Here is a 26,986-nt window from a genome sequence, read left to right as displayed (position 1 = left end):
TAAGTAAGTCTGAAGACTAACACAATTCCAACACCAAACATATGTCAATTTCAAAACAGTAAACACTAATATCTTTGGGATCTGGACACCATTGCTGAAATTTGTGTTTTTCCATAGCTTTAATTTATTTACAAATAACAAAACTTCAGTCTCATCTGATGATGTGAAAATATTCCTATGCATCACCAGTGAACCATAAATTAATGAGTTACAGCAAGATGTTACTTCAATGAGCCCACGCCTTATTTTTTAATTTAGTTAAAATAGCTTCACTCTGAAAAAGGCTGGCACGGAATCAAGAAATATTCCAGACTTGAAGTTCTGGTGCCCACAAGGTGGTGTTTCCTTGGAAATTTGAAACCTCTTTTCTCTTAATTGATAGTAATTTGCATGTCACCAAGACTGTTCAAGGCACTGATGTTGTAGAAGTACTCATTTTAGTAATCACCATGCAAATAACACATTTAGCCTACTTTGCTTGTATTCTCAGTAGTTCAGAAATTGTGACAGTCAAGGTTCCATCTGTGTAATATCACTCACTTTCACACTTTCAGGGATACCAACCAATGTTAGATTTTTGGCATGGTGCATGTGCTTTAAATCTTCAATCTTCTGATTTATTGCAAAAAAATACATCATTTCACAATTGCAATATGAAGATCCCCATGTTTTCTACGATTTTCTTATGTTATTTCACAGAGTTAACTGCTAGTTTTCAACTTCTGTTTGAAACAGTATCCAGCCTTTGGAAGTCTATCACATGTAATTGGAATATTTTATTGTTACATACGCGTAAGTCCACGGGAATGTGGAATGAGCCAAAGGTAAAGATGAGCTAGAGGTAGAAATTGCAGAGGCATCATCACCTTCAGTCCTGGACAGAAGAGTTTTGAGCATGTCTTCATTTACTACTCCTGGGGGAATTTGGCATACAATTTTTTTAAATTCTGAAAAATTCTGAATATTTTGTCAAAATATGTTGGTAATTTATTTAAATCGTAAATACAATAGATGGAGAATGGGAGTGGGCAGCATCGTAGGAAATACCCAAATCTTCTCTAACAGTAATGTATCAGGTTTTAATCCTTTATTTCTAGTTATTAGTCAGCAAATATATGCAGCCGTAGGCTCACTGTTATATCATACACAACTGAAGAGCGAATGAGAACTGAGGACTCACACTCTTAATGTATGTTGGCTACTGACTAGCTGCAAAAAGGTGTGCAGCAAACAGCTCAGAGCACATTTTGACAGGAATTTTTTTCAATCAAAAAATTGAGACCAGTTCTAATAACTAAACCTATATCATCGTCTGTAAGGCCACACCGTTATTTACAATAATGCTCCTTTACACCACTCCGGCAATGTAAAGGAGCATATGCAGAGACACAATTCCCCCTGAATTTTGATTACCTCAATCCATTTAAGGAATCCAAAGAACAACGTGACTGATTACAGGAAAGTTTACTTATAAATAAAAATCACTAAACTGTAGACTAAACAGGGTTCATAATAAAAATTCACCTTAAGCAACAAGAAAACCACATTCACAAGATCTCATTAGCCTCATCCCCCTGGTCACTCCCTTCCCCTCATCACTGCCCCTCTCCCCCGCCTGCCTCTGTGGGCTGTACTGAGCCCCTGCTCACCAAGAGGTAGTGAGTGTGGGACAGAGGACTCCAGAGCAGCAGGGGGGTGGTCGTGCAGCCAGCAGCTGAAGAGAAACAGCAGTTTCCCCTTCAAAGTGCTGCTTCTCTCCAGCTGCTGGCTGTGCCACTGCCCCAACTCTTCTGCAGTCCTCCAACCAGCACTTGCACTGTTCGCCACCACCTATGATTCTTGCCTGCTCTCCTGAGGCCAGGACAATCATTACGCATACACAAATTACAAAGCTGCATAGGGCATCCAAAAAGCTGGGGCACCACTTGGTCTTGATGTCCCACGCACATCTTCCTATCCCTGTTCTGTGGCTATGCGTCCCCAGAGGAGGATCTAGTTAACTTAAAAGTGAAAAAGCCTGCCAGACCTATTAGCAGAACATCAAATCTGTGAAAAAAATCATTATTCCTTCCTCCCCGGGGCTGCCATGGGGCATAGGAGTATCAGTTTAATGGTACTACGCTGGGCCCCATAAATCTAAGGATGTCCCTGCCTGAGGCTGCAAGTGAGCTTTTGTTTGTCTGTGTGCGGATGTTCTAACTCAAGGAGTGCCTATATCCATAATCAAGTCACCTGCACAAGTACTTAAACATTTCAATAGAAAGTACCTCATGATAATTTTCCAAGTGTATTTAAGGGTATTAAATGTACTCTACACATATTGTACTTTAGGGGTATTCACGAACACTTACTACCATTTTCTGTGAGCCACAACAATTTACCTTAATTATTGGGGCTGAGGAGAAAGAACCAACTACAAAGGCTGCTTCCTACCTGGTTTTATATCTATTATTACAGACTGACATGGAATTAAACCCAGTGTTCTACTCGCAACCTACTGAAACAAAACCAAGATGAGATCATCATGCAAAGTATTTCGAGTACGATAGTGATCCTAGCATTAAAAAGTTATTTAGTTGGGAACCATACTACTCAACCTTTCACCTCTTCCTGGTTATAGGAAACTGTGCTTGCTTTTCCCCACATACTTTAAATAAAGCTGTTAAAAATGTGCATAATATGCAGATTACGAAAAGCGTGTCTGTACATCTGGGTATAGTGCTTAGATTATTCACAAATACAAAGTCTGTTGTTAAAAGTCATAAGATTTACATGCTGGTGGTCACACTAGGACTTGCCTGGACTAACAAGAAAAGCAACTTTTTTTCACCATCTATTTCAAACAAAATATTTTTTGCAATTACAATTCATATAGCAGATCACAGTGCAGGAAAAGGACAGAAACACACCCTACCTAACATTTGTACTGTAGCATAACCTGCCCTGAATTACTCAACCGCACCCTGCAGTTGCCAAGGAAAGTAAACTAAGACAGTAAACTTCACCTTGACTCATTTACAAGTGTATACATTCAAGTTTTTTCCATTTGAAACCTGCAAGACACAGTATGAAGCACTGTTACGAAATATCCAAATTAATTTGTCCTAAGACTTATAAAAACGATACCATCATACATCTATAATGTAGGCAAATCAAGTTAACACAGTAACAAAGCAGTGCGGAAATTCAATGTTACTTTTAAAAGATCAGAAAATAAAACTGTGCAGCAGTCATGCTATATTAACATCAGCTTGTCAGCCTGTTTGTCTTTTAAAAAAAAAATATTTTATAACTTATAAAAATACAATTTTAAAAATTAAGGTGCTTTGATATTCCAGTAAAAGGGTATGTAATTACCTAAGTCTATATAAGGTTCTAACAGCAATGTTTACTTAGCCATGCTGTATGCATTTAAATGACAAATACAGCAATGTATTTTGCTCTAGATCTGACCAGGAAGAAGGGGACAGGAATACTCTATAGGCATACTGTAAAACCAAGTTAAAGTGGATCACCACTCTAAAATAGTAAGATTCTAAAAAAGTCATTGTGGGGTATCATGTTTCACTCTGATGTCAATAGCAAATTTGCTAATAATGGGAAGGAAAATTTCACTCTCTCTCTCACCTCTGCCCCACCCCAACTTCCAGTCCCAAAAACAACCCCTAGTTTCTGACAGTCGAGCAGGATTCTTACCATTTCCTCTCATAAAAGAGGCTGGTGCAGTTCATATTATTATGCCCATAATGACACTTTTAAAACTCCACTGACGACATTTTATGCCTTCAATGACACTTTTGCAAACCTGCATAAGGCTAATAATAAAGAATAAGCTATTCAAATATTCATGCTCCAAACACTCTGCATGTGATTTATCTTCCTTGAAGAAAACACCTGAAGAGATTGTCAGTGACCCTTTACAATCAACTAAGTAAAAAATCCCAATCTAAATAATAATGTGATTGTCTAAAAAGTTTATTGTAACAAGGAGTGTAACAATTCTACTGATTACTTCAGGTTGGTAGACAGAAAGAGCAAGTCAAGAACAACAGATATACATTTAAAAACAGAACAAAGCATAAATGGCTTCACGACAAAGCTGTGTCGACACAGTCCTGTTGCTAAGTCAGCATGTGTGAACCTTGTTTGTCAGCTCTTTTGTCAACAAAATATTTCCATCCCCATTGAGGGGGTTTTGCTTTTTCAGCAGCAGAGCGCTCCAGCTGATAAAGCAGCATTCGCACTTCCATTTGCCATGGAAAATCTTTGACATTCATGGGGGCTGGAGGAGGGCACGGTTTAAGCACCTGTGAATTAGAAGTTTTGTCCGTCAAGTGCAAGTGTAGACAATCTAAAAAGGACAGGCAAAAGGTATAAAAAAAGAGAAAACTTGGTGAAATGGCAAATTACTTAGCTCTGTTGTTGGAAAAATGCATAGAACTGAACTGGGATCTCAGAGGTATGCACCTCTAGATTGTGAGCCAAACTACTTGATGACAAGGAACAAATCAACCTCCAAACATGAATTTGATAGCAGCAAGCCTAGATTGACCTTCAAGTGAAAAAAATATATTTAAAACAGAAAATCAACATTCATCATCATCATTATCATCAACCACCACCACGGGCTCAATACCCATTGGTGTCCGATGCCTCCCTCACTATTTCCTTCCATCTTTCCCTGGCCAGTGCGAAGTGGCTTAGTTTCTGTAGACTAGCTCTGCACCAATCTACTATATCAGCTACCCATTCTCTGTGGGGTCTGCCTCTCCTATTCGGACTATCCAAATACCTCGGTCTTAACTTTTCACTCGTCGTTCATTCAGCAGATATGCCCAAATAGCTGTAACTTCAGTTGTATAACCTTCTACAGTAGGTTCTCTTTTGGCTGTATCTTCCTATATAAGAGGGCCCTGCCCTCACCTCCTATGGAGACCGATGCTGGGGGGAACCAGTTGTTAAGCTGGCTCCCTCCAGCACCCTCTCCTGCTCCCAACCCCTTGCTGCCTCTCAGGTCGGGGGGAAGTGACTAGTCGAGTCACTAGTCGTTAAAATCCCTACTACATTTTCAAGGTCACCAGAGCAGATTCACTTGAATCCAAAACACACCAAGACTTCATTGTATAACTACAGATAACCGGCTTTCAAATGTCATTATGCTGAGCAGAACTGGGGGGATAGGTGGGGAGAGAGATTCTTCCTAGCATAAGGGGGACTGTTAGCCCCCTTACTAAACTTAGAGGGAGTTTTTGGTTGGCCAGCTCCCAGTACCAAAAGAGGAAGGGTTCATGAGAAATCAGGGCCCTGAGACTGACAGACCCCAGGGACAATGGAAAGAAGCCAACACTCCAGCTCAGCCTGATTGACAGGATGGACAGGTCAATGAGGAAATTAGGAGGCCAGGTCCCATCCTCCGTGTGAGCTGGGATTTTCTGGGTCTCTCTGGGAAAAGGAGAGAGAACTAAGAAGAGCAGCAAGAAGAGCAAGCTGTGTTGAGAGACAGACCTGCAGTGTCAGAGCCAGACACACACAGCCCAAGGAGTGCAAGCTGTGCTGAAGGGCAGTCCTGCAGTGACAGAGCCAGACACACACTGCCCAAGGAGCGCAGACCCTGTGGTGAGAAGCAGACCTGCAGTGACCTGAGAGCAAAAGGTATCAGAAAAGTAACACAAGGAGCTAGAGGCTGGCAAAGCAGCATAGTCTGCGGATGGGTATGGTGAGCAGCTGGGACCAGCAAAATGGGGGTAGAGGCTCTGGGCAGGGAGACACCACCAGCCAAGAGGCCCTGTAGGCCAGACTTGGAGAGGCATTGGAACGCCAACTGTGAGAGGGGTCCTGCCACCTAGAGCCTGAAGTTGTGTGGTCACTGCCAGAGCAAGTGTGTCCAACCTGTAGCCCTGCCATGGCCTGAGAAAGAGCCCTGGGACTTACAAGGAACAGACTGTGAACTGTCCTTATACTCTGCAAACTGCTCTTTGTGATGTCCCCGTGCTACAGAGCAGGACTGTGTGTTCTTATTTAACCTCTTTCATTTTTTCCTTATTCGTTTCTTTTTAATCAGTTGCTGTTTAATAAATTGTATTCACTTTGAACTGTATGAAATGATCACTGGGTCAAGGAAGCATCCAGTGTGAAGAGAACACCCCGGAGTGGGGACACCCTAGCCCCTGCCCCAAGTGACTACAAGGTCGAGGATTAAGCCCCAGAAAACCTAGGCCCAGCCTTGTTGGGCTTTCAAGGACTCTGCTATTCAGGAGAGTGGAAGGGGAGCCCTCAGGATCAGGGAGGCCTTTGGGTAAAAGAAGTCGCAGCAGGGACTCAAATCCTTTTGCTTGTCCATTTCACCGGCGTAGTATAGAAGCCAGGAAAGTTCCCCACAATAGTGGGACCATTCCCCCACTATTGTCCTAGTACGGGCATCAGAAAATAGATGATTTAATAAAGAATGCGGTTATACCTGGTAATCAGCTGGGTGCTTTTCTTCAGCACTGAAATAGCACATATCCAAGAGGAAGACATGAGAGGTGGTCATGTTTATAAAACATTCTCAAAAATATACAACCTTTTAAAAATCTGGTGGCTTCTTTGCTTTATAAGTGAGAACAATTAAACAGTGGGTCATTTTAAAAAGTTTGAACGTTAGTATTTCAAAATGAAAGGGAACTTAAAAGTTGAGATTTTTGTCTACAATCAATTTTTAAATTCTTTCTGTATTTGTACATCTTACAGATAGCTAGGCAAAAGCCAGAGTCTGCAGATGTGTATTCCCACATCAGTGCTAGTTATAGCCTTATTTTAATTTTTTAAAGAATTTGGAGCCAAGATTTCAGCACTGGCTGTGGTGGACAGAAAGGGCAAGAGATGAGTGTTAAGACAGTTCAGTGGCAAAACTGTAAGCCAAGGATTGGCAAGTAACTTGAGCTCCCTTACACTTGTGCTCCTGAAAATCGGGCATTCCCAGGCTATATCCAAGTACATGGCAGAAACATAGATCTTTATTTCAACACAATACATTGGCCTCTGACCCTTCCTACAGGTGACCTCACCATTCTTACCTGGCATAAATGTTCCAGACAAGAACAGGAATTTGTCCACATAAAATGGATAATTGGAAGCAATCCACTGATTTCTCTAAAGCGGAATGTTATTTTAATAAAGATGGATTAAAAGCAGCTGGATAAAGAAAAAATTCAGAAGGTTTAAAAAGTTGATGATTTGGAACAAAATATGCTTGTGCAGTGAAGCACAGGAACAAGAAAGCTGAGCTAAGAGAGCAAACAATGTACAAGTTCGAGGAATCCTACAATATAGCCTAAGTGGGCTTCATTAGGGAAGTTTCTGCGGTAAATTTAGAAACTGATGAGGCCAAAGATCCTGTATACTATGAAAGCAGTTTCAGAATCTGCATGGGAGTTCACATGGGGAGGGGAGAGCACATGGGCATCATTACTAAGGCTACAAGTTTGTCACAGAAGTCACTCATCCCATTTTCCGTGACCTCCATGAAATTTCACTGCTGCAATGGCTAGGGTGGCTGGCTGACCCCAACCAAGCAGCCCTGTGGGAAATCACACTGACTGCTACTACACAGCCCTCCCCAGCAAGCAGCTTGGGCAGGCCTAGGGACACACACCAGCTGCTGCTCAGCAGCTGGGGTAGCTGGCCCTGGGACCTTCCACTGCAGTGGCTCAGGGGGCTGGCCCCATGGAGCCCCCAGTGCAGTGCATTGGAGGGCAGCTAAGATTTAGTCAAGGCTATTTTTACTAAGAGTCATACACAGATCACAGACTAGAATTTTTGTTTATTGCCCATGATGAGTCCATGGCTTTTCCTAAAAATAACCTTGACTGAATGTTAGCCATAATAATGATTACAGTATCCAATACAGTGTGTGTGTGGCGGGGGGGGGGGGGGGGGGGGGGAGTATTTTAAAGAAGTGGCTGGATGGAACCTTGTGCAACAAAAAAAAATGAAGTTCACTCTTTCATTTTGTTTTGTGCCATGTTGTAGCGTTAAGTCAGGGATCAAATCAAAATAATCTGATGCAGAAGTTTTATGCCCAGGGAAGTTAAGTGCAGAAGGGACTCCTCATATCAATTTTGAGAGATGAACAAAGGCTATTGGATATGGTGCAGTTAAGAAAAGCCAAAACACGATTATTTCTCTTTTCTTTTTACACCAAAAACATTACAATTATAGGTCAGCCACACTCCATTTCAACTTATTTCTTCTTCTTTCCTTATTCTGATGTCTGCAGACAACAGGCTTCCCAATCACTATTTTCCCTTAAGATTCTTTGTAAGATTTAAAATTGCTTTGCCAAATAATTGAAATAAAACATGGAGAGATGTCAGCCTCTATTCTCTTTAGCCCCCCAAACCAAGTACCTTTTCTTTAATAGTGCAAACCAAGTGGAGTATGTACAGTGCCTACAAGTTTTGCTTACTAAGTTTTGGAGCAGTGGTTTTAAACTACTCTCTGTAATACTGAATGAATATTCTTTCTGTATTTAACTAGATATTTATCAAGAGAGGTATTTTTAAAACCTTTGCTGTCATCTTACTTTTCCCAATCAAAAAAGTTTCCTTCCTTGGAAAAGAAACCTAGTTAGAAACTAGTGGTTGACTTAATTTCACATGTGACTGCCTGGTTCTCCTGTTTCCAAGGAAATAGATAGAGATTGATTGAGTAAAGGCTTTAAAATGTTATCTGGGGACAAGGTTTCACTGTACCATTTCTTTTCTCATCTGAAATCCTCTCTTCTTACCCCATTTACATCAAAATAAGACTGGAATGACCACCTGTGGCAGCAGTAGCAGCAGCAGCAATATTTACTTGCTACTTGCTGAGATCCACAGATATAAGCACCATTTTTAAAAATAAAGACAGAGACTTGAAGGAATTTTTGACTAAGTCCACAATACTTCAAACTGGAGCATAAAGTATTAACGGAAACTTCTTAGACACTTTATCCCTCCATCCTGACCTGGTGTAATGGGACAGAACATTGGCTAGCTTGTTCCATTTGATGTGGCCATGCTGAATACCAGTCCAACTGAAAGTTTTGCTAGCCAATCAGTTACTCAATAGGCAGCTGCCTGCTTTTGCAATGATAAAGGGCTAGAATATATCTGCTGAAGTGGGGGGAATGTAATACAAGAAAAGGGAGGTTAACATTAGTGCCACACCTATTTGACAGTATCTCTGATATTCTAAAGTACCATAGAAAAAATGTTATTAGAGACACATCTAAACAGCTTACCTGATCATAGATAAACCCTGAAAGAGTAAAACAGAAAATTTCCTAACACATTAGACTTTCCCCTCTATTTTTTCCACTATGGTTTTGTGACTGAAGACATCAAATCCATCTTGTCCTTACAAAACATTAAAGGATCCAATTCTGTGGAACGTACTGTATCCTAGTCATAACGAACAGCCTGAAGCTTCTAATTAAATACCACAGAGCACACTGTAACACCACAGGCCAATATACAGGGGAGGTGTGAAAGGTGCAGTTCCAGCTGACCTACGGAAAGCTGGAGCATCGCGCTGCCCAAGCCTCCCTCTGCCATGCTCTGGCCATCCAAAAGCTGGGGCTGTTTGGTAGCAGTATGAGGGGCATAAATGACTACAGACACAAGGAGGGGGAGGGGCCTTGATCAAATATGTTTTTAAGCCACTAATCTCATCTAACCTCCTGCATCACAGAACACCATCACCCTAAACCTAAAGCTGAAGTTAGACCGAAGTACGACGTTTGCAGGAGGCTAACCTATTATGTGGCACAGGAAAATCATAGAAGAGACTGAGTATCCCCAGTAGTGCCTGAAACACTCACAATGGCAGGGAAAGTAATGAGAAAGACTCATTGAGGGAAAGTAATGAGAAAGCCCAGTAAGTGACCTGTACCCATTCACTGCAGAGGAAAGCCTCTAAAGCCACTGCCAAACTGGTCAGGGGGAAGTTTCACTTTCACTAACATGGGGTGGGCATGTGAGCAAGAACTCAGAGTCCTGGTCCTCCTATCCCAAATCCCATTTCCAGCCATGGCTATTCCGGAGGCTTGGATGAAGATTTTTAAAAACACCATCCCACAGAATATTCCCTTCCTGACCCCTGCAAGTAGCTATCTGAAAACCTGAAGCATGAGCTTTTAGGGAGCTAGGACATAAAGTGAGACCCAGGACTGGTAAGCCTTGCTTGCTCCCATCATAAGCAACACACACATACAACTGCACTCGAAATTTGTCCATCTCTCTTGAAAGTAAATTCTTTGTCCTTACCACTCTTATTGCATGAATCTCACCCCTTTGATGGTGAGAAACTTTCTGATTTCCAGCCAAAATTTGTTCATGGCCAGTTCATATCCATTTGTTCTTGTGAACACATTGGTCTTTAGCATACATAGCTTTTCACCCTCCTTGGTATTTACCTCTCTACCTTATTTATAGAGAATAGCAATAGCCCCTCTCAAACTTCTTTTTTGATGACTAAACAAGCCAGACTTTTCCAGTACCTCTTATAAGATAAATCCTCCATTCCCCGATCATCCTAGAAACTCTTCTCTGCACCTATTTCTGTTTAAATTCACCTTTCTTTAACGTGGGTGGCTACAATGGTACACAGTATTTAATGCGTGGTCTTATCAGTGCCTTGTGTAGTAATTTTATATAGTATAGTAATTCTGTAGAATACAGTATAGTATAGAGTATAGTAATTCTGTATGGCTTTAGAAATGCCTCACCTGACACATCCTAGGATCCCATTTGTCTTTCACACAGTCGCATCACACTGGTGGCTCATAGCCATCCTGTAATCAACCCACACTTCCAGCTTTCTCTTCTCTGCTATCACCTTCAACTGATGAGGCCCCAATTTGTAACAAATTCTTATTAGAACATAAATGTATGATTTTTCACTTGATACCATTTAATTTCATCCTACTCCCCACTCTCTTTAGACCATAAGAACGGCCATACTGGGTCAGACCAAAAGTCCATCTAGCCCAGTATCCTGTCTGAGGACAATGGCCAATGCTAGATGCTCCAGAAAGAGTGAACAGAATAGGGAATCATCAAGTGATCCATCCACTGTCACCCATTCCCAGCTTCTAACAAACAGACACAGACTCAGGGACACCATTCCTACCTCCTGGCTAATAAGTACTGATGGACCTAACCTCCATGAATTTTATCAAGTTCTTTTCTGAAACCTATTGAAGTCCTGGTCTTCACAACCTCCTCTGGCAAGGAGTTCCACAGGTTGACTGTGCACTGAATGAAGAAAAACTTCCTTTTGTTTGTTTTAAACCTGTTACCTATTAATTTCATTTGGTGACCCCTAGTTCTTATACTATGGAAACAGGTAAATTAACTTTTCCGTATTCACTTTCTCCATACCGGTCATGATTATAAAGACCTCTATCATATCCTTCTCCCCGCCCACCCTTCTTAGTCTCCACTACGGAGCATGCTTACTCGGGAGACCATGGAGGGGAGGGTGTATTCGCACCCTTGCAGTCCACATTTACAAAAAAACACAAACCCCCACAGAAAAATGAAGATGCAGGGCTTTAGAAATATGCAGAAAACTACCTGAAAAATATTCTCCATTGAACTGCAGCAGTATGACAACCCGATGGAGAGGAGAGCAGCCATATTCTACTTCCTTCTATTTTGTGACTATGTTTGTATATATAAGTATGGGTATGGCCTCATGTGAGCCATTCACTTCAATGTGAAATCCCCTCTTGTTATATGGGACATTTTACAAGACAGAAGTACCTTCATTTATAATGGAAAGTCCATACATAAAACTTAAGTATTAAGGAATAAGATCCCAAAATTGATACACTTCATGGACTGATATCAATATAAAAATTATAACTTGTTTGTCCCAGAACAGAAAAGGCTTAAGAAAACTCTGCTAGTAATTTCCACAACATAAACAAAAATATATAATTTTGGGATAGAGTTTTCTTTTAAAGCGTCTAAGAAATTCTAGTTATGAGAAAAGTTACATGTACACAGCAGCAAAGACAAAAATATTCTTTATGAAGAGTAAAAAGTTTAATAGAACTCACCAAAAAACCTTCCCCATAACACCTATTAACTCAAAAAACTACATTATTTTAGTTCATATTGTGTATCACATTGAAATAAAAATTATTCCAAAACCCTATACAAATATAAAGAAGAATAAACACACTTAAACTTGGAAGGTCTTCTTTATATACATCGTCTAATTAATTTTCCCCACTGTGGTGTTGACACTTGGCCACCTGAAGAGACATCTTGGCATCAGCACAATTAGAGAATGCATGCTAGGAAGTAAAGGAAAGTCTCTTTCAGGGAAGAATTTTGCTTCATCAACGCAGTTGTTCCTTGGACATTTTGTACTGTGTACTCTCAATTTCACTCAAGAAAAAATTGTTATAATTTACAATAAGCAAATCAATCTGAGAAGGAGAAAGCAGCAATTTTCACAGTCAATATCATTTTTGGGTAATAATTTGCTGTTTTCATGAAACCAGGACTTAAGGGAAATCTGAAATAAAAGGAATCTGGTGGAATGGAAATAAAACCACAAAGTCAGTTTGAATTTCTTTCCCAAAAAGAACATTATGAAAATTATGCTCATTGTGAAAATTTGCTAATAAGAATAATTACTTGGGAAATGCATATATATCTATGACCTACCTTGTAGAAGGGCTCCATTTCTCTTGAAAAAGGTCCTTCCTGGCCAAATGGGTGGACCTGATGTGCTAAAGGTAATAAGAAATAGGTGTAAAGAAAATCTCATTTGGTAATTTACAAGTTACTATTTTAATTCTGTCTTCTCCTTTTAACGTGGTATCAACTTTGTCATGTTTTGACCTCAAAACAGGACCCAACAATATCATTATTTGATACACTGATTTAAGAGAGTCACATTCTATTGACAAGAAAACAGTCCTCAGACTAGCCTTTCAGTGTCACTCTGACCCACACGCTACATTTAGAGAAAGAAAGGCAGTGTGGGAGGTGGGGATCAATGTCTCCAAAAATATTTAATGCAGAATTCAACAAATATCCATTTTTGTAAAAAAAAGGTATCTACTACCAGTAAACAATATACTTTACAGCCAAGCATTTAGTGTGAACAACTCACTTTCTCAGTTAAAAAGTTGTATAAAAAAGGCTTAGCCAAATACTGTACTGTTTCTGTACTTTTACAGGAATATTACTTCCATGGAGAATGCCATGCATCAAGTCACATCTCACTGTGTCATCATTACTCATCACATGAATAAGAATATAACTTCATTCTATATGAACAAAGTGTAGGAACCTGGACAAGAGCCATAATTTTATAAGAAACTTATTTTATTAGTCATTATTTATTATTTGTGTTGAGGTAGTGCACAGGGCTCCATTTATGGAGCAGGACTCCTCTGTACAAGGCACTGTACAAACACAGAACAACAAAAAAAAGCCCTGAGGAGCTTACAATCTAAACATAAGACAAAAGACAGCAGTGGACTCTGACAGATGGGGAAGCATTTGGAAACAGTGACACAATACTAGACAGCAGGAAGAGTATGATATTGATGCAATAGTGGCCTAACAGTTACATGTTTGATAAACATTAAACATTAAACCAAGACAATTTTAAGGAGGTATTTGGAGATGTATAATGAATTTGCTTTGCAGATGTTGATGGGAAGCATGAGGGCCAGCAAGAGAGAAAGCACAAAAGGTTCAGGATCGAAAATTAAACAAGTTGTCATTGAAGGCTGGCAGCATTTGAACAATTGAGACAGCAGTCTCTTGACAGCCTACAAGAGATGACAGACCAGGGAAAGGTAAGCAATGAAGAGCCTTGAAAGTGAAAACAAGTGTTTGACGAGAGAGAAAGGAGAGACAGTGAAGCAGGGCTGGCAATAATTTTTGACGGGGGGGGAGGGTCACTGCAAGATTTTGAAAAGTGGTTGAGGGCCGCACTCTTCCATGATATTAATGGAGGAGACGCGGGGTCTGGGATGGAGTTTGGGTGCAGAAGGGAGCTTGGGGTAAGGGACTGGGGGTGTAGGAGGGAGAATGGAGTCTGGGAGGGAGTTTGGGTGCAGAAGGGAGCTTGGGGTAAGGGACTGTGTTGCAGGAGGGAGACTAGAGTCTGGGAGGGAGTTGGGATGAAGCAGGCGGTTGTGACCTAGGGCAGGAGACTGGAATGCAGGGGTTTGGGATGTGACCTAGGGTACAAGGAGATTGTGATCTGGGGCAGGAGATTGGGGTGCCAGATCTGAGAGGGGGTATGGGTATAAGAAGAGGGACAGAGTGTTTGGGTATGTTGAGTGGGGAGGCAGAGAGTTAGCGCTGGAAAAGGCTGGGGTGCCAGAAGCTGGCTGTGGCCAAGAGACTCTCTTGTCAGCTGCCAAAACTAGCCTGCCTGCCTGCAGAGCTTAAATGTTTCCCAGCCACCCTGCCTGGCCATGTGCTTCATGAATAACTGAGCCCAGGAGACAGTGTGTGATTCTTCTTAGCTGCATGCTATTCTAACAAGCAGTTCCTATTGGCTGGTTTCTGGCAGAAACCGGCCAATGAGGATGTGGTAGGGGCAGGGTGGCTCTTAAAACTTCCCACCTCCCCTCCAGTTTTAAAACAGAAATGGAGCCCTGCAGCCGCATTTCTGCCTGAAGCGTGGGGCTGCAGGGCAAGCTGGAGAGCCTGCCTGGGGCTCTCCGCTGCCTCCACAGGCCAGATCTGGTGGCTTGGCGGGCTGGATCCGGGCAGTATTTTCCCGGGCCTGCAGTGAAGGGATGAACAATGAGGTAGGGAAATTATCTTTGCTATAGTGTACAGAGTGCATATGAGCAGGGAAAGATTGCATTTGTTAAGTCAAGAGATGAGGAGGTTGTTGTAGTTGAGATGATGAGGTGTTGGAGACAGACAAAGCATACGACAAGCTGCTACAGCGGGTCTCACTATTATTTAGATTTAGTACATTCTGGTTCCTACAGTATATTTCACACAGATTTGTGTTTTGCTGGAGGATTTAAAAAGAAATTGTGTGAAGTGCAGTCTCAGAACTTGTGGCACATCTATAGCTACCTTACAACATTTGAGGGTTTTTTCTCTGCTAAACTTCAGTTTGTTAAAGCCTTAAACAGGTCAAGAGCCTCAAACAGGTCCTAATGCATTGTGATCTCAAAACAATCTGTGAAACTATATTCCTCAAAGAGTTCAAGTTAAAAACAGAAGTGCAGGCAGATCGACTGACTTTCATCTTTCTGAGATAGAAAAACCTAGAATTATGCAGCTTTGTGTATGGAGGAATTAAAAAAAAGATCCTGTGTGAACATTAAAAATCCTCCCCATAGACGTGCAATGTGATTTTCTGCAGGTTGGTGCCCCCCAAAAGGCACCTGTATACAGTGATGCGTAATTAGTTGTAGGTACATGGGAAACCATCAGAATGAAAGGTACAACAAACAATATAAGTTTTTATTATAAATTAGAAATCTCAGGTATGTTGATAGCGCTTAGCCACGGGGAACATTTTAAAGCACAAACTCTACAGGGAAAATATCTTTAAAACAAAAAGATCTATTGTAGCATTCTAGAGAGAAGAGTGTTTGAGGATCTTCATTATAAAATCATGACATGGGCTGCAAAAAAGTGGTCTGAAACTTTAAAAAACACCCAGAACTATATATTTACAACACTGTAAGCCTCATCTTGAAAACAAGCACCACTGAAGCATAAGTTAGTAGGATACAAAGAACTCTCCTACATGCAAATCCAACCACAGATTAAAAAAAAAAAAAAGGGTGGGGGGGAAAGAGTATTTTGGAGAAAGATTAAGATATAGAAACTTCTGCTATATCAGTTAGCAATCCACCCCCGTCTTCTCCTTCTTTGCATGCACAAGGTAAAGAAAGCAACATACTATTTCTGTTCCTTACTTTTTTATCTTTTTGTTTGACTACTACAACACAAAATTCAATGACATGGAAAAGAGATGCCTTGTGTTACATTTGCACCATTCAAAAGTTTCTGATAAAATGTCATTAATAACAACTACATTTCAAAAGACTTTTTGCACATTTCAGAGACTTTTGTGCAAAAATAAAAAAGTTCTACTGGGTGGCACATTTAAATAAAATATTGATGTATGTTCTATAAGAGAATTCAAGTCAATATCCTAGGAAACAAACTTTTTTATAGAATAGGTGATAATTAATCAAAACAGTATATAGATAGGCAAGCACATGTCCAAACATAGGTGAATGACGACCACATTCTTGCTCTACCTTAGCTTATAAATCAAGGCACTGATCCTTCAAGGTGTTGGACACACTGAATTCACATGGAGGTAAACAATAGTATCTTGCAGGATTAGGCCCTAAAATCAACAGGATTTCACTGAGTCCAGAATCATCTCTGGGGTTGGCAACTGTCAAGGTTGCAATTTAGGCAATATGATGCACCAAGGATGTTAAATTGCGGTAAATTTACTAGTCGAGTAGTCGACGGAATTTCCATCGACAACTCGACAGGCACTTCTGTATTCCTCCTTTGAAATGTACAAGAGCCCCCACTGCAGTCTTGTACATTTCAAAGGAGGAATGGGGAACACCACATGCAGCCTAGGACCAGCAGGAAGTCCTGCTGATTCCCGGCTGCAGGCACATGTCCCAGCTTTGAAATGTACAAGAGTCCCCAGAAGGGGCTCTTGTGCATTTCAAAGCGGAAGCGCACTCATGGAGCCCAGGGTCAGTGGGAGACTCAGTCTCCCGCTGACCCTGGGCTCCATGTTGCACTGCCAATTTGAAATGCCATGCGGAGTCCGGGGTCAGCTGGGGACTGCCCATCTGATCCTGGGTTCCGCAGAAATGCCGCACAGAGCCCAGGATCAGCTGGGGAGTCCTCAGCTGACTTTGGGCTCCAGGCACCACTGCTGCTTTGAAATGCCGCCTCTTTGAACACCCCCTTAGAGCTTCAAAGGGGAAACGCAGCACTGCTGAGCCAGGATCTGCCCTTTGAAGTACTCCCTCTTCTCCCCCACTTTGCTGCCTATCTGATAGAGGCAGTAAGGAGAGTCATCGACTAGTCGACTGATTATCTGATAAGCATTTGCTTATGGGATAGTAAATTAGTCGACTGGTCTTTAACATCCTTAGCACAAACTTGCCCTGACAGTGGACTAAACATCACATTCTCAGCCTTATACAAAGGCTCTTATGTAAAATTCAGTGGAATCCTGAAGTGAAGTTTTAATGACTTTTTTTTTCATAACCAGGGTTTTAGATTATCTTGGGAAGAGGGAGAAGAAGAAGAGATATTAACTTATATTTCTGACTAGACAAAGTCTAAGATATAGGAAACAGAAAGCAATGATGGATTTACCTTTTATTTTCCTGAAGCTGAAAAAGTCAAGAGACTTGCATGAAAAACCAATCTGAGCCACCTGAGCCCACTGAGACCAAGAAAATTGAGTACAGATCTCAAGGGAAGAAATTTGGAAATTCAAATGTGTAAGCAGTGTGCCACAGGGAGTGAAATAGATCAAGATTTCCAATAATAAGCCTCAGTGTTTGCAGAACAGTGCTCACATTTAACTAAAACTGGTAACTGATGGATAAATTAGCTTCTAGTTCCCAAACTCTTACACACAAAATCTCAGGCGGTATTAACTGTTCAAATTTAGTTCAATTTGAGAAATGATAGTTAAACAATCTCAGTTTTAAAGTATTCAGTGTTTGGTTCTTTCTTGTCTCGAACGAAGTCAACATTTGGAAAAGCCCCCCCGACCCCCATTCACACACCGCCAATAAAAAAAAAAAAAAACACACCATTAATCTACGGTATTTTTCTGTTGCATTCAGTTGTCTATATAGTTTGTAAGCTACTTTGAGCAGAGACTATGTATTTCTCGATTTCGTACTGCATTGAACACAAATAAGAAAAAAGTACCAAAGATTATATAAAAAGAAGGCATTTGTGATCAGCATATCCTGGTAATAATAATGCTACTTTTATACCACTTCAACTTAAGATTTTTCAAGAGGAGTGAGATCCAGATGTTTAGATTCTCCTTCAAAAAATCCTCTTCCGGCTACTAGAAATACTGAACTTAAAAAAAAAAAAAAAAAAAAAGAATACCATACTATCATTTAGCCTGAGGCCTGCTACAAGTGTCATGTACTAATCCAGAAGAAAAGTTCAGGAAGAATCCCGCTGAATCCAGTTTGTCCAATCATAACTATGGAATGTACGTAAGTTCCTATCAGTAGAACTCTATATGATTAAGAAAATCATCATCCATGCAGTAAGCTATCAAAAACTCTCAATAAATAGTTAAGTGAAGTCAAGACAATGGCATTTTTCTGTCTGTACAACGGTAACGTTTGAAGATTCCATTTGATCAGTACCAGGGATATCAATGGGATACTGAGAGATAACTAGGGAACTTCTGAGAGATAAAGAAAGAAGAATACACAGGGTTTGGGGCAAAGCTACTCAGAAATTTTCTAACAGGATGTTGTAGGGTGGGGAAGTTGAGTCAGAAAATGTTGATCCATCCAAATCTACAACATTCTGCAGGAACGTGTCAATATTAACACGTTTTAACTAGTAACCAGACAAGCTGGCCAGCCCATCAACCAGGAGATCCTAGTGAGTAAAATAAGGTTGGCCTACAGATACAATGAAATGTGTGACCCTGTAGTTGAATTATTTCTACCAAATGTATTCCTACAGATTTACAAGATCTTTAAAAGTGTACAGAGTGCAAGAGACTTAAATAAGGAAATAAAACTCTTTTGTCTGCTGGAATTTATATTAGAGCAAAGAGTGTGCATTTCCTACAGCCAAACAAAAGAGTAAGGCATAACTCCTCTTTTAAAGCTGCAGTATTTCACAATTATGCCTAAATGCCAATCAGTCTCCTTTTCAGAAAGGCTGGATTAAACCGATTGCTTCAATTCACACAAAACCAGTTTTATGGGTCCAAACACAAGTATTATACACAGAACACAATACACAGAATATATTTTAAAATCCTTTTGAAGTAGGAAGTTAACAGAGAAATGTCAAGGGAAAAAGTTCTACACCACAGGGCTAGCCAGAGCAAGTGGCAAGGTCCCTAAAAGGCAGATAGTGTCAGAGCAGATACTAGACAAAATGAAGATCTGAAAGGAGACTTAAATACAACCTACATTGGTAAAGGCTCTAAAGATCTGCTCTTCATATGCACCCAATATAAAGAACAAGAAACAGGAATAATATGAATGCTACTTTTAAGTTTTAGCTACTAGAAAACATTATCTTTAAGTCAGAAATTGTTACAAGAGAAAATAATCTGATATGTGTAGTCATTAAAAACCTCTTTGTAGTTAATTGTTTTATTTTTAATCTAAACTAATCCAATGTTGTGTTTAAAATGAACGGTTTGGTAACTCCATTTAAAAATCTCAGAGTGATAGACATATTAGTCTGTAACTTAAAAAAAAAACTTAGAAAATGAGTGGTCCTGTAGCACCTTACGGATGACAAATTTTTTGTTAGTCTCTAAGGTGCTACAGGACCACTTGTGGCTTTTAAAGTAGCAAACTGTTGAATATTGATCCTTTACAGAGACAACAGACCTTTAATATCTGAACTGTCTAGGAGAGGGCTGGACAGTGCAGAACACATTTCTTGGGAAAATTCGAGACTGGGAGAATGTTGGCATCACACTTTAGGTAGTAACCAAGGCTGGTGGAAGCCAGAATGTGGCTGGTGTGTTTCTGACAGGCTGCAACTCTACACAGACACCAGGGTGTGACCTGCATGTGTTCGGTTGTTTGTGAGTGGCCCTAGCTGGAAGCTCTAGGAACAAAGCACTAAGAGGAACTCAAGATCATAGGACAGGCGGTGACAACACCTCACTGATCTGCAATGTAATACCTTAGACCCTGATCTAAAGTCAGCAGTGGATAGTGATCCTCATAATTATAGTCAGCTTTAAAATAAGGCTTAGGTATTATTCGTATACGCATTTAAGTGTAGATTAACAGCTAATACCTTTTTTCCCACTGGAGAGATTTAGGATGGGAGGGAAATTGGCAAGCGCTCTAGCATCAAGATTTGGTCAGGATGTAGCATACCCCATTATGCTGGAAAATAATTAGTATTTTCCTCAGTTTGCCTGCCTTAGGCTCGAGTTACTGAATTTACGTACAGTACTATGGGAATTCAAAGGTATGGAGGTTCTCTGCCAGCTGAACTTGTGCAGGAAAGGGGAATATCGGCGGCTGTACTGCCCTGTATCATATGCTTTTGCAGATTTGCAGAAATGGCTTGTACAGTTGGGTTGAGAAAAGCCAAACATTTCAGCCCCTTGCTATGCATGCTTTTCTCCAGGATACCTCCTGCAGGTGGTCATCGAAGATGCCCTTACTCTGAAGAATGCAGAAGATTGGGGTAACATTTGCTTTCTAAATTTCTTCAGATGCCAGGGGTAATAACTAACCACAGGAAGACACAGGTACTGAAATTAAGGGTGCAGGGGTTGCTGCTGTTGCACTCCCTAGCTTGAAGTGCTTTCCATCATACATAGGGTTTACAGGGGTTCAATGGCTCTCAGCAACCCCACTATACAAATTGTTCCAGAACATTTGCAGAAAGAATTACATTGTTTCCACATACAAATCAGTGGGGAAGATTTAACAGTTTTGTTTTTACTCATTGCTGACACAATTTTCTTTTCCAATAAAGAAAATTTAAGTCTACAGAAGAACTGAAGCCTGGAGAATCATTGGGGTAGCTCCACCAAATGAACCTTGTACCAAATTAATGTCTGATAGGTCCGGTTCTCGATCCAAAACTGTCTCACAGACTGAACACCCACAATGTGAGCAACAAGGAAATGATTGGAGAAAATTCAGTTTACAGTAAAAATCTTGAAAATTGCAGTTTTCTTTTCAGTTTATACCACAATGGGAAGTACTTCTTACCATGAATAGGCCTATTCTAAGAACATGAATGCTGTTTAACCTTAAGGTAAAGAGAAAAGAGATCAAGGAACTAGTGTAGTTTGGGTTTCAATTAATCGTGTTATTTTGGTTTGGAAATAGTTGTGTCAAACAAGCTCCTGTAACTCAAGTGACCCTTCGAAAGTTTAGACAAATGAGTTCCCTTATGCATAACTTCATTCATCCAAACCATGTGTTGCACACACGTTGTCAGTATATTCAGAATTAAGCTCCAATGATTATGTTCAAGTACAGTTTTAGTCAAAAAGCAACTTAACAGTCAGCACATCACCAAAACCATCTCCTGTGGTGGAAAACGGACTTGATTTTATTGACCTTAACAATTCACCCATTATTGCAGTTTTTTATTATTCTTAAAATGCCACTTGAAATGATGCAAAGTGAGCTTGTTGCAATTTCAGCTGAAAATTCCATATTACTTGTGGGCATCTAGACTGCTTGTGTGTGCTTCTGTATACAGGGCAATTTAATCACCTTACAGCTCCCCTATGAAAACTTGTGAAGGCAACATTATAGGCTCATTAAATCTACAAGGAAAGCATGTCAGGGAACTGCATGTTCAGGAACTCTGCTGAGTTTTCTATCAATGTTTCCATTCCCGAATGCAGTGGACAGGGATCAGAGGCAACTGGTCAAGGGTAACCTCGGGGTGGAGGTGTGGCAGCACTGGCCATGTGACTCCCTTCAGCCCGGGAAAGAACCAGGACAAACCTCCTCTGTCCAGACGCTGGTTCTCCCCATTCTCACTACGCCCATTCCTACCTCTGATGCACCCCTCCCCGCACATGCTCTGCCCTCTTTCCCCAACCAAGGCAGCTCAAGGGACTAGCAGGACTAGCGCCGGCAGGAGGGATCTGTCAGCCTGCCACCCCCATCCCTGCACTCAATGGCAGCAGTGGGGAGATCCAAGCATACAGCCAGAGGCATCCTGTCCATAGGACAGTGATGGCAGTGTCCCCAGGACAGAAAGATCCCCCTATGTTGATAACAGCCCATGGGGCCCAGGGATTACCTGAGGGGGGGGGGGGCCTGGAGTAGGACGGCAGCTGTGGCAGAAGGTTCTGGAAGCAGAGAGATGTGTCGCAATGTGCACTGTTTCGTTTCCATCTTCCAGGCAGGTTGCTGTGCTTTACCGCAATGGTGGAAAGCTAAGCACCTTTGTCCTAGCTCCAGACTGCTCCATTCCCTGCAGTGACATGGGCTCGGGAAAGCAGAGCAGGAGACTAGGGTGCTCCACTTCCTGTCACCACCAGGAGGAGGAATAACCCAGTTATATGCAATCAGGAACTCTTTTATACTCAGAGGAGGCTAACTAGTCGCAGCAGTGGGAGCTGGAGAAAATGCAAATAGCAGAGGATGCCCCGATATTTTGGAAGTGCTGAAGTAAGTAGATATGGGCATGAGAGTTGCAGAAAACAGGCTTGGATCTATGTAGTGTTAGTACCAACACATGCCTAGTCAGAGAGGCGCAACAGAGTGTTAATGGACTCTCTCACTTTGCAGTAATCAGCCTCACGGATCTCATTGAAAGTCTCATGCAGATACTGGGGAATCCACTCTCACAGGTTCCTTGGCAGAGTTAATTAGTTCCTTGTTTCACGAAAGGTAACATTCCCATGCCAGTGTGCCATAAAGGAGTGGGGGGGATCATTGCTGCACACAGACAAGCTGCACAACGGCCAGGACCAAAGCCACAGGGTTGCAGAAGATCTTCCCTTGCTTTCTGCTCACTCTCAGCAGCAAGATATCCCCCCAGGATGAACACAGCCTGTAGAAAATGTGTGGATATTATTTTTTATAAAGCCCACCAGGAAGTATTGGCTCTCCCCAAGACACAATTGGCTCTCCCCTAGATTACAGTAAGGCCCTGCAACAATGAATTCCCCTACCCCAGTGGTTAACTCACCATTTTGGGGGTCTTGTGTCTTATGTGCACTGGCCCTGGGACAGCCAGTCAGTGATAGGTATGTGAATTGTGCCTATTGTATTTAAAATAGGTAGCATTAGTGATCTATCTAGTGTCAACAATGGTTTGTCTGTAAAATGTTGCACTTTGGCTTCACAGATGTAACTGTGGAATTCCAGCTGCCTTTGTTATCGCCAGCTGAACAGCTGCGCAGAGTAAGGAAGCAGGCTTGGAAAAGTAAAGAGGACCTTCTGTGTGAAGTTATGCTGTAGGCTGCTGCTGAAAAGAAAGAATGGAAGGAGGGGAAGGACAACGAGAGATGGAACGGAAGGAGAACACGGAGTGCCGGAACAAAGCCGCAGAATAGCTCTTAAACATTATGGAGCGCCAAGCTGACATGTTCCATGCACTTCAGATGGAGCAGCATAAGAAATAACTCGACCGCTATTCATGATGTATTAAAGAAAATACTTATAGGTCTCACTAACAGTTTGGGATCCATTACCACACAACAGGGAGGCAGAGTACACAGCACAAAAGCCTTTGAAAAATGGTGCCAAATGCTCATAGAAGAATGGGAGTGCTGCTGGGAAGCAAAGCGAAGCACCACAACGCATTGGGACAAGACCCAGGATGCCCACAACCTCTTCCCCTCCCCTGCCGCCTTCCCATAAGCCTCAACGATAGAAGATGAGGATGAGGATAGCTGTGGGATAGCTGCCCAGAGTGTACCGCTCCGATTGCCTCTGCAAGTGCCACCAGTATGAACACGCAATGGAGGTTTCCCTGCAGTGCTCTGTGAGCAGTACTGTAACTGCCAGTGCTTTACATCTCCAGTGTAGACATACCTTAAGACTAACTAAGCTACGGTACAAAAAGGGATTAATAAGCTGACCACTGTCCTGTTCCCAGTTATAAACTGTGATTATATTAAAGAATATCACCCACATTATACAAGTATCAGAGGGGTAGCCGTGTTAGTCTGAATCTGCATATACAACAAGAAGTCCTGTGGTACCTTATAGACTAACAGATTTATTGAAGCATAAGCTTTCGTGGGCAAAGACCCACTTCATCAGATGCACGTTTCATGTATCTGACAAAGTGGGTCTTTGCCCATGAAAGCTTATGACCCACATTAGAGTTTTTGAGTAATACAGCAGATCTCATATACTGTAGTACTGTATTGACAACACATTCTGTTAACCAGACAAGAACTTACAATTCCTGTCAACAACTTACTGATGGTTAATAACACAATTAGCGATTACCTAGCAACATTCAAGCAAGCTTCCTCGCACATTAGGAACCCCTATCCCTCAACCCACTAAAACTAGGCTAATGAAAATACAGGAAAATATTTTGAAAATATATTTCCTTAAGACATTTCCTGATTTTAATGAAAACTGATTGTTTCAGAGATTTTTAACTACACAAAATCATTACCCATTGATCTCCAATTTTCCTGCAAGTGCCAAGGCATTGTTTTCTGAGATTTATTTTTTCACAAGAGCAATTTTTAATTTATAAAAAAACCTAATATAGTACGCTATATATAGTAAAGAATTTATCACCCACATTATAGTAGGGATGTTAAAATGTGTTTAGTTGGGTAAATGTGTTACAGAGGGGGAACGCAGCTCCTTGGAAGCCAGTGCATACGGCTTTTCTCTGAGCACTGGCTCCTGCCTCCCTTCCCCCTCACCCTCGCGCAGCTACCTCAGATATACAGACAGCAGAGGGGTGGAATGCGGGGGACAGGGGAGAAGGCCACTCTACAGGAGCCAGTGTGTGAAGGGAGTGGGCTCCCACCAGCCCCTTCCCATGCTGCTGCCTATAATACAGAGGCAGCAATGGGGAGGGGGACTGTGTGTAGCCATGTACATGCTTAAATTTTCACATCCCTACATCACAGTGGGTGATAATGCTCTCTCGTTCCCGTGCAGCTCCCCCTTTTGTTGTCTCTGTATGGCTCACTTGTGGGATGCAGACTGAGTATAAAGTCTTGGGACTGGTATTTGACTTGTTTCTCCAAAAGTGTTTTAGTACCCTTTTGAAGGAAAAATAATAAATATTGATTTATTGGGCATTCTAATGAAGTATTATATAAGATAACATGACTGGCACTAAGGTTAAACCTAGACCTTGAATAAAGTTAAATACAAGAAGAGAAAACATCTTCAAGAACAGTCAACAAAATGTACTGAAAACAAAATATATTTTGCTTTTTGAAGGGCAAAAGTAGCCAGCTGATCAAGCTGTTGCACTCCCCAAAGACTGAACTGTGCCTCTTCCCCAAGAAGCGTTCTGGGGCCCTCCCATTTAATTTTTTTCTTACACTTCAAAAACACAAGTCACCCTTCTTCTAGCCCAGTGGACCGAGTTTTCTTGGAAGCCTAACAGTCTCCTGAGATAGCCCAAAGTATCTTACCATTGGAGAGGTGTGCAGAGCTCTTTTTTCCAAGGTATACCCACTATGGCTTCCAGCAGGATTCTGCAAAAATGGCTGCAAATAGCTTTATCAGCACCCGCTACAGAGAGCAAACTCTAAAAGATATGGCAATTGGTCTCTTATTCTTGTTTTGTTGCTCTTTTTAAAAAGTGTAGCTTTTTTATTTTTAAACTGAGAGGACCTAGATCTGTCAAACTAGTCACTACTTTCTACTTTAAATATTGTAACATTTCTTTTGAGGTCTTAGTTTTTCTAGGCTGAATATCAGAATAGAAAAACAACCACCACCACATATATTTAGAAACTCATTGTGAGCCAAATGTGCCACATTTTATAATTAAAAAGATTTGTCTCCAAGAGGAGTCATGTTAATTGAATGCAGGAGTTCCTGGCTCCCAGTCTCAACCCCAATTTTACCACTAAAGGAATATACAGATTTTGGTCCAGTCCCTTCACCTATATGCCTCTGTTTCCCCACTTTTACATCAGGTATAATACTGACCTATCTTGCAGAGCTGCAAGGAAGTATAACAATTTGTTGGATAGTGTTGTGAAAATAAAGCACTATGTGTGGACTAAGGGTTTTTAAGTGTATTTAGTTAAAGTTTACTTTATTTGTAGTATGCGCTGTTCTTTTTCACCCCTTCATTATTTTGGAAGAAGACAAAACATTGTGGGATATAAGAATTATGTAGTTTATTGTTGTGCTGCTTATATTTCTCTCAATTCTTAACACAGGTCATTCCTTCATAACCCTCACTGGTTGAAACACTCTGTCTGTAGAAAACTGGTTCAAGGTCCTCTATACACCTTAAATTCTACATAGGGACTGCATAAGGCAGGGAAGAAGTTGTTGGCTGAAGAAGCTGTTCAGAGGTATCTGTACACAGAACTGGTCTCTATACCCAACTGTATGAGCACAGGCGGTCACTTAAGATAATTAAACAGGAGACAACCTAAAGATCCCCATTTATGGGCATGAAGGATATGTCTACACCAGGGCTGGGCAAGTTCCGGTCCACCGTGCCAATTAGGACCAAGGGGCGGAGGAATTTGCAAAGTCATTCACTGTTCCAAGTGGGTGATGGCTTCTGCCAGGGGCATGTCACATCTAGAAGGACCCACCAACCAGTGTGAATTGGAAATGACTCCTCCCCCACCCCCCCACTCTGAGGTCCCAATTGGCCTGGGTCAGGGGAGCGCACAAAGTCTCCTCCACCCACCAGGGGCACAGGATGCCTAGAGGGAATCGCCCCTTCTGCTCGAGGCCCCAGCGCTTCCTCTTGAGGCCCCTTTCCAGGGGTCAGGCCAGCCTGAAATCACTACCAGAATTGGTGAGGTGGCCGCCCTGCAAAAATGATTGCCCACCCTTGGTCTACACCGTAATTAAAAACTCACAGCTGGCCCATTGCCTGTTGACTTGGGCTAAGGAGTTTTTTTAATCCAAGTGTAGACCTGTGAGGCAGGAGAGACCCAGAGCTTGGGCTGCAGCCCAAGACCAAACATGTCAGCTCAACAGTCCCTTAGCTCAAGGCAGCTGGCATGTGGCAGCTGGAATTGCTTAATTGTAGACATACCGTAAGGGCCCTGGTGCTAATACGGAGGGGCT

General features: G+C 41.5%; 1 protein-coding gene across 5 annotated transcripts in view; it reads right to left on the bottom strand.

Moving 5' to 3' along the window:
• FOXN3 (forkhead box N3) overlaps positions 1-26,986 on the bottom strand; it is a 340,491-nt gene that overhangs the window by 91,407 nt on the left and 222,098 nt on the right. For all 5 annotated transcript variants that reach the window (XM_025184274.2, XM_006122337.4, XM_006122336.4 and 2 more), the window contains one exon: positions 12,702-12,766. In XM_025184274.2, coding sequence (XP_025040059.1) covers positions 12,702-12,766 — 65 coding nt within the window. The remainder of the gene's footprint in view (positions 1-12,701; positions 12,767-26,986) is intronic.

This window comes from Pelodiscus sinensis, chromosome 4, assembly GCF_049634645.1.
Source record: "Pelodiscus sinensis isolate JC-2024 chromosome 4, ASM4963464v1, whole genome shotgun sequence".
In the NCBI taxonomy this organism is placed as follows: Eukaryota; Metazoa; Chordata; order Testudines; family Trionychidae; genus Pelodiscus; species Pelodiscus sinensis.
Note: the sequence above shows the minus strand (reverse complement) of the source record. Positions and strands in the feature narration are given on the sequence as shown.